The sequence below is a fragment of the Oculina patagonica genome, chromosome 5 (assembly GCF_052425735.1).
Source record: "Oculina patagonica isolate OP01 chromosome 5, crgOcupat, whole genome shotgun sequence".
NCBI classification, from domain to species: domain Eukaryota; kingdom Metazoa; phylum Cnidaria; class Anthozoa; order Scleractinia; family Oculinidae; genus Oculina; species Oculina patagonica.
In genome coordinates this window covers 26,010,327-26,017,710 of record NC_135762.1, presented here as the reverse complement: position 1 = coordinate 26,017,710, position 7,384 = coordinate 26,010,327, and the positions used below count along the sequence as shown (strand labels likewise).

Below are 7,384 nucleotides of genomic sequence, written 5' to 3'. Positions count from 1 at the left end.
CACGACCCACCAGCCCACGACCCACCAGCCCACGACCCACCCACCCACGACCCACCCACCTTCGACCCACTCACCCACGACCCACCCACCCACGCCATTTAGCCTGACCCGCGGGAATCCTGTTGCGCTTGGCGTAGCCACAGCCTCAATGACCGTGGGCGCCACAAGATAGTTACCCACTAAGAAAAGAGACCTTGTCTCTTTTTCTTCTCGGCACTTCGTGCCTCGCTCGGAAAGTTTCGCTTTCCGTCCGTTGCCCCTTCGGGCAACAAACGAACGGAAAACCGCTGCGGTTACACAACAGACTATTGAACGAGTTTCCCGCTGGCTTAACCGTCGCGTAAACAAAAAGATCGGATAACGTATGACAAGGAGACAAGCGCTACGAAATAGATCGAACATTTTGATATTTACAAAGGTCAAATTTGGCTCCTCTGCTCCCTGTGCACGAATGACCAATGAGTAAATAATATTAACCTTAACAGGTTTGGGCCGGGGGGATGGATGGGGAGGGGTGGGTCAAGGAGCGACAGGGCCTGGAACCACTTGCAAAGCAGTCCATTTATATTTTGGTCAGCGTTGTTTTCATAAGGCTTCTTTTTGCACTGTCACACCGAGCGTAGCGCAGGCTTTAAGGCTGTTAATCCACCGCTTAACTTGGGTTTAATTTGAATATCCCGTTCGCGGGTTAAAAGCAATCCAAAACCTCTATGCTCATTACACGAATCTATGTTTTGCGGTGCTTTGGAAATTTTGGGGTAATTTTGGGGGATGTTTGGGAGGAGATAGTTTTTCTCAAAGGATAAGTAACATTTAGAGAAATAAGAAATATTGAAGATTTAAAGGGACCGTGTCACGGATTTTAGCCAAACGGCTTAGGCATAGGAAATGACCATCAAATTTGTTAAAATGTATAAAATAACCTCTTAAAACAGTGAAGGAATATTTAAATAACACACCAAATGCAAAAGAATTAAGGTACGGATGGCCAAAAGTGTCGAAGATTGAAACGGATTGCGATGTGGGCTTTGGAAATATGTTCCGGCGGAACAGTTTTCAAAGTTTATCTTGTCTGCTTGTAACTTTAATTTATGACGCCCGGGAGACACATTTAGCTGCAATGAAGCTATGGTTTTGTCATTTAGTATCAAAGAATTAATTTCTTTGCAAACATTTAGTTTCATAGCGAATATTTGGCAAAATTTAATAAGAAAAGATTAACTTAGCCGTGACATGGTCCCTTTAATGTAGTTTGAAAATTAGAATTTGAAGTTAAAAATTAGTAGATACGATGGACACCGATACAGTCCCCTGACAACCAGGGGCGCTCTTGCGTAGGGGTCAACTGTCTGGTGGCGTTCCAAAAATAATGTTTTTTTCTATCACTTTTTTAAACCTCTTAAAATTTCACTCAAACATGTCAAATTCACGTGTACCTCCGTCTTACTCTACAAAGGACAAAGTCGTTGAAAAAATATTCTCTTTGTTGAATGTAACATCTTACAAATAAATCTTGCCCTCCTGCCGTTGTACCAGCGTTGCAATCAATTTGGTTTTAGGAACAAATGCTTTTATGCTGCGTAAAAGTTTTTTTTGGAGGGGATATGGGGCAGGAGGGGGTGGGGGTGCATAAGATTTTGCATCCTCTGAAAGTCTGTGGGTTGGAGGGGTACTGGAAAGCATCTTAGGTTTGAGTTGGGGCCACTCATAAAAAATTGCCTCGAATTGCAAAATCCTCATAGGCCCCCGTACTATATATGATGAACGCTCCCTAAGAATTCAGCGGCTTCTGCCTCTACGCATGCGTTGTATCCTTCCCCATGGTATGCCATAAACATACGGGGAGTGAAAAACTGGTTGGCCGTGTTGTGTTGTGGGAATGCACCACACAGGTTTTTTGACAGCTTTTGACACTTGTGACCGTGCACGTGACAACACTCGGAGCAACAGAAGGTTAAAGAGTCAACCTCATCAGCGGCTTGCTGAGGACTTTCTCCCCACTTGGCAGCTTCGAGATCTACATCAATGTCACGCAACGCTTCCTTCCATGTCATGGGCTCCTTGGTATGAACACCTTTGTCGGGATGTCTTGGAGAGACGAGCAGAATCTCACCTTCGCCAACCTTGATTCCTTCCGTGTATACATCTTGTTTATCGTAATAATGAACTTTAAACCTGAGGAGGTTAAACAGAATAAGACAATTCTCACTGCGTCTTTAGTCACTTTGAACTCGCTCTTTGTGCGGCTTTGTAGCCGAACGAAGCAAAATGCGAAATTTAATTCAATAGGCCCTTTAACCGATACGGCGGCAGTTTTGAATTCTATTGTTTCAGGTAGCTATTATAGGATGCTCAGGGGGAAAATACATATTTATTGCCCCCCTGAGCATCCCATAATGTTTGCCACACAAAAGTCGATTTAGTAAACTTTCTTTTAAATGACCTTAAAACGTCGGTTATTTCACCTGTAGCTTCTAGGCTGGTTACCCTGTGGCTTCAGAACAAACTTCTCCTTGATGTCCTCAATGACGTCACGCCCATCCAAACCAATGAACGAACAGTGTAGCTTTTTGCGCGCCAGTGACAAGGCATTCAGCAAGCTGTCCCCCCATTCAGAGTCACGAGTCTTTTCGCCACCGTCCACAACAACTATCTTGGGCAGACGCTTCTTCAAAAGCGGCAAAATGGCGAGGTTTTCAATATGGCCGCCATCACTGAGGCGCAAGATAGGCGGGGGCATGGGACCTTCGTGGACAACGTACAACATGTCTCGAATAAACCGGACCAACGGCAGATTGGTAATGCACCATCTGAAAGGGGAAATGAACAATTATACAAATGCTTCAATGAGCGGTTGCACATATAGCAGCGACACTTATAATGAGTCTGTTTTAAACACGATCCTTGGCATTTTATTTGAAATGTAATAAAGCAAACAAAGGCGCCACAAATACCAAGAAAACACTTCAAAAATGAACCCACTGCACCGATAAATCATCTCAGAATCGCAATGAACAAAAAAATTCTTGTATGACGAATACATTTTTTTTAAAAAAAAATATTTTTCTCCTTGCCTACCTTGCCACTTTTTCTGCTTTGCTTGGATTTCTGTTCCCAGTCTTCATCAGGGCTAAAACTGCTATCATTGACAAAATGACAAAGAAGACGAAAACTCCGATGGCAACCCACATCTCGCTCCCCCCGGCAAAGTATACCAGAGGAAAGGTTATCAGGGGGAGACCTCGAATGCCTTCAATGACAAAAGGTAATACCTGACAAATAAAAAAAAAATAGAAGAAACGAAATTGTTATACTCTGTTATAGTTTCATAGGGTAACGAAAGTCATTTTGCCTAGGGTAACAGTAGCTTGATTCCCGCACTCGCACGCGAATTAGCACGTGTATCGATCTTTACTCAAAGACCAAAGCAAATTTTAAGTACCCGTCTGTTTTATGTCGGGTATAACAAAACATGTAATGACTGACCACACGGGAAACAGTGCACTTTGTCGGCGTTTCACCGTGGACCCTCAATGCTCCCTTCGGTTCATCAGAACTGACTTTTTTCCTTAGAGTCAGGCATTAATTACTCGATCTTGAGTGCATGAGCTCACCCTCAAACAGCAGTTTTCTCTTTTTAAGCCTTCTACGTCAGAGACCATGGGTGCACCCATACTCAGTCCCAATACGGTTTGCAACTGTTTGAAGCTTTCCACTGACTGCTCGTAGGCTCCCATGTGTCGAGCAACTGCGGCGGCTGAAATTGCCATGGCAGCTGACAGGTCAATGTCTCGAGGGACGAGCTTGTGTTCAAATTGTTGCTCTTGTGGTCGACGATCCAGGCGCTCTATTTCAGTTGGAGACATTACAAGAAGCCCATACGTCAGCTCGGCCTCGGACTCAGCAACGCGCCATTCATTAACGACGATATTTGACAGATACTGTGGCTTGATTCCCTGCAAGTCGGCAAGACTTAAAGGTCCTGGTTCGTTTTCAGCGAGAGGTGGGCGCTTTACTTGTGAGACGCAGGTCCATCTTAGGAAAATGTCTTCAAAGCCAATTCCACTACACCCTGTTGCACCGATGCTGGCATCTGTGTAAAAAACTTTCTGCAACCGCCATCTGAAAGTATCACACAACAATCATCATTGAAGCTTTACTGACTAACAGCGATATAAGATCCAGTCAGGAACCTATTACCATTATTTTTAGCTTAGCGGCGTTCCCGCGGAAATTACTGCTTCGGACTGCATTCAGCTACTACTTTGCGAGAAAATACTGAAATAATCGCTTGAAATGCTTTCCTCACACTCCGAAAGTACAACACAATAATCATCATTGAAGCTTCACAGATCAACGGCGTTATTAATATAAAATACAGTAAACTACACATCGTTTTTACATCGAAAACCAATTCAGTTATATTACACAAAACGCGCCAGACCGCTGGAGTCACTGAGGTATTTGCATTGAAGCCTGAAGCCCAAGACTGTTTTAGTGGATCACGAAAAAGTGTTCGTTCTGGTTCCTTGGAGCAATGCAGTGGAGGTATGAAAAAAACTGTCCTGTTTACGACTCTCGATATATCCCCAACCTGCAGGCTATATTTCAGCGTATTACCTGTTAAAGACATATACAAGGCGCTGTTGGAGAGCTCCCAGCGCAGGCACGACCCAGAAAACGATTCCAGAGGCAAACAGTAGTCGATAGAACAAGTGATCAGAATACTCAACACCAATTATGGTCGCCCTAAACACTTTCCAATAAACGCCATAAGCGTACACATAAACCACCAGAACAACAGACGATTTGCGTCTAAGAACTGGAAAGAAAAACCACACGAAAATGCTGAAGGAAAAGATTAGGAGCTGCACCCAAGTGGGTGTTCGCTTAAAGTAGAAAAAGATGAAAAATGGAATGAAGGTAAAAGCAAGCAAGAGGCCAGACACAGCAGAAACGATGTAAAACTTGGCGGAAATTCTAGCGCTAAATCGTTCAGCGAGCAAGTAGCAAAATACGAAAATCATTGCCAGGGAAGAAAACAAGACGATCCTGTCGTAAGCATTAGTCCCGGCTTCTATACTGCAACGGGAACTGGCATTAGCTGCGGTTATTACAAGCAACTCTGCTGGTGTCCCTGTGACATCCTCACATGTTTCGTCTTCTGCTCGCAGTAAATCCCCGAAAATGAAATCGATGGCATACGCTAAGGGGCAAATATTACATCCCCACATGGTTATAGGCATTGCAACAGAAGCAAACAGCATCAGAGAAAGCAATATCATTGTGTCCAAGATTCCATGGAGCGGGTTCTGCCAGTTGCACATATATCCAACCCTTTCTCTCATGTGATTGAAGAATTCCTGATGCCATTTTGGATCGTCTTTCTTTCCATGTCTGTATTTCCAGTCCAGGTAGGCTGTGCCTGTGTAACCGCCCCCTGACACGCAGCTCAGGTAGTCAATCTTGGTTTTGCGCTGTAAAAGTCTGCGCAGAACTCCAGAGCAGAAGGCCGCTGACCGAATACCACCTCCAGAGAATGCAAGACCTGTTTCCGCCATTGATACTTAAAAAAAAAAACGAAAAAAAGGCATCAGCTAAGCATTACATGTTCGGCTTTAAGAATAGTCGAGAAGAAAACCCTCGGTTAAATGAAACGTAAACGTAAAAAAAAATTAAACTACGAGTAGTGCCTCATTTTTCTAAGGGTCAATCGATTGGGCGAGCCCGGAAACTAGCGATAAAAATACCTAATAGTAAAGAGGCACGTATCTGCCTCGTCCCCAGGCGCCTGTCGGCCAGATGGTTTAGGCGGGAAAACAGGGAGCGCGGGGGTTGATGGTTAGGTTAAGGGCCGTTTTCCTATCCGCATCAGACCCACAACGCCAAGCGAACCGTGCACGACCACGCATGAGGACGCCTGGGGACAAGGCAGGGCAAGTATGGGAAATGATTGCTGCGAGGCTGCGAAAGGAGAGTCGACGTACTTCGCGACTCGTCAAGGCATATTCAGTGAAACTGCTGATAAGTCAGACGACAAAATTAACGCGGAGAGTAGATCTGTTACAACAACAAAAAACGCCCTTTACTGCAACGGAAAGCAGCTTTTCAAAAAAGAAAAAAGCCCAAGAATTCATGGCTCGGACAATTGTGCAAACGGAATGATCGTTAATCGACCGTTTAAGTTTTTCTGACGTACGGTCAAAATGGCTGTTTTGGAATAATCCGAAAAATATTCTTATTCCGTATACGTAGTAATGGCAATCAAACGCACCTAAAATCGTCCCTTTCCTACTTAGTATTTGGTAAACGAAACTTTCTTGTTTGGTAAACCAAAATATCTCCTTTGTCTTACTTTAACTCATGCAGTCACTAAATAAAAATCTGTTAAATTCAAATCACGGTATTCAGTTCCCAGTATAGGGTTAAACTTGCTTGAAGGAAAGAAGATCACTATTTACCAACTTACCTCGTAAAAAAATTGATCGATTTGACGGCCAGGATAGAGTTAATCGACTTTCCTTTAAACAGTATGACTGTTTTTCAGATTGTCGTGCACGAATAAAGAGAGGTTTGATTAAAAATTAATTTCACTACTAAAAGCTTATTAAGTTATGTTGATCTGTGGGCAGGTGTCCTTTTCACCTTGGTCAAAAGCCGATATCGTGAACTTCCTCAGAGCACGCCATTTTTAAAATATCGTTTTATCTTATGCACGGTTTAGTGCCGTTTTAACACAACACCCATTTCTTAATAATAAAAAAGTTGATAAACGGGAAAACTGCTGCCATTTTTTGAACTACACTTTTCAAATTTTGAAATATTTTACTCGCAATAATGGCCTTAATTTGGTCACAATAAAGAACCTGTCGCTAATGCCAGCTCATATTTCACATGGCTAAAATTGCTTTTGAACTTCCTTTCCAAGTGTAATAACGACGTGAAGAAAACGACGTGAAATGCCTTAGTTTTGTTTTAACGACCTTGTCCTTTGTCGAGTTTAAGCCTGCGTTACGCTCACTGTGACAGTGCTAACGAATCCTTACGAAAACACCGCTGACCAAAGCATAAATGGACTGCTTTGTAAATTGAGAGAACATGGTTTCTTGGTTCCAGGCCCCCAACCTTATTTTAGGTTAATATTATTCCTATCCATTTGCTCTTTGGGGAATCGTGGTGCAATATAAGATCTTGGAGTCCTGGCTTATTGAATAATTTTTAGAGGTTTATTTGGCTGTTAAGCTGTCTAAATAAGCCATTTCGTTTAATTAGAGCTGTTTAATTAACTATTTCTTCTAGGTTGTGGGAAACTCGCCATTCTTGAGGAAAACTTGCATGTTAAAATATTTTTAGCATTCCTTTAAAATCTAGTTTTAGTTCATGT

At 42.9% G+C, this 7,384-nt stretch overlaps 1 protein-coding gene across 1 annotated transcript; it reads right to left on the bottom strand.

Annotated features, from left to right (window-relative positions):
- Positions 1-1,562: 1,562 nt before the first annotated feature.
- LOC144654815 (uncharacterized) lies at positions 1,563-6,539 on the bottom strand. The gene is made up of 6 exons (XM_078515037.1): positions 6,470-6,539; positions 4,621-5,566; positions 3,615-4,122; positions 3,079-3,272; positions 2,466-2,810; positions 1,563-2,175 (listed from the first exon to the last, which is right to left on the bottom strand). The coding sequence occupies exons 2-6, from the start codon at positions 5,559-5,561 to the stop codon at positions 1,752-1,754; spliced, it is 2,412 nt and encodes an 803-aa protein (XP_078371163.1). The 5' UTR covers positions 5,562-5,566; positions 6,470-6,539; the 3' UTR covers positions 1,563-1,751.
- Positions 6,540-7,384: the final 845 nt, after the last annotated feature.

What these genes read in the sequence shown, in the direction of transcription:
- LOC144654815 (XM_078515037.1), bottom strand. Translation starts at nt 5,561, where the DNA reads ATGGCGGAAACAGGTCTTGCATTCTCTGGAGGTGGTATTCGGTCAGCG. An exon ending in GAGAAAACTGCTGTTTGAGG is followed by an intron (nt 3,273 to 3,614) that starts GTGAGCTCATGC and finishes TTTATTTGTCAG; the next exon opens with GTATTACCTTTTGTCATTGA. An exon ending in AACCAGCCTAGAAGCTACAG is followed by an intron (nt 2,176 to 2,465) that starts GTGAAATAACCG and finishes TAACCTCCTCAG; the next exon opens with GTTTAAAGTTCATTATTACG.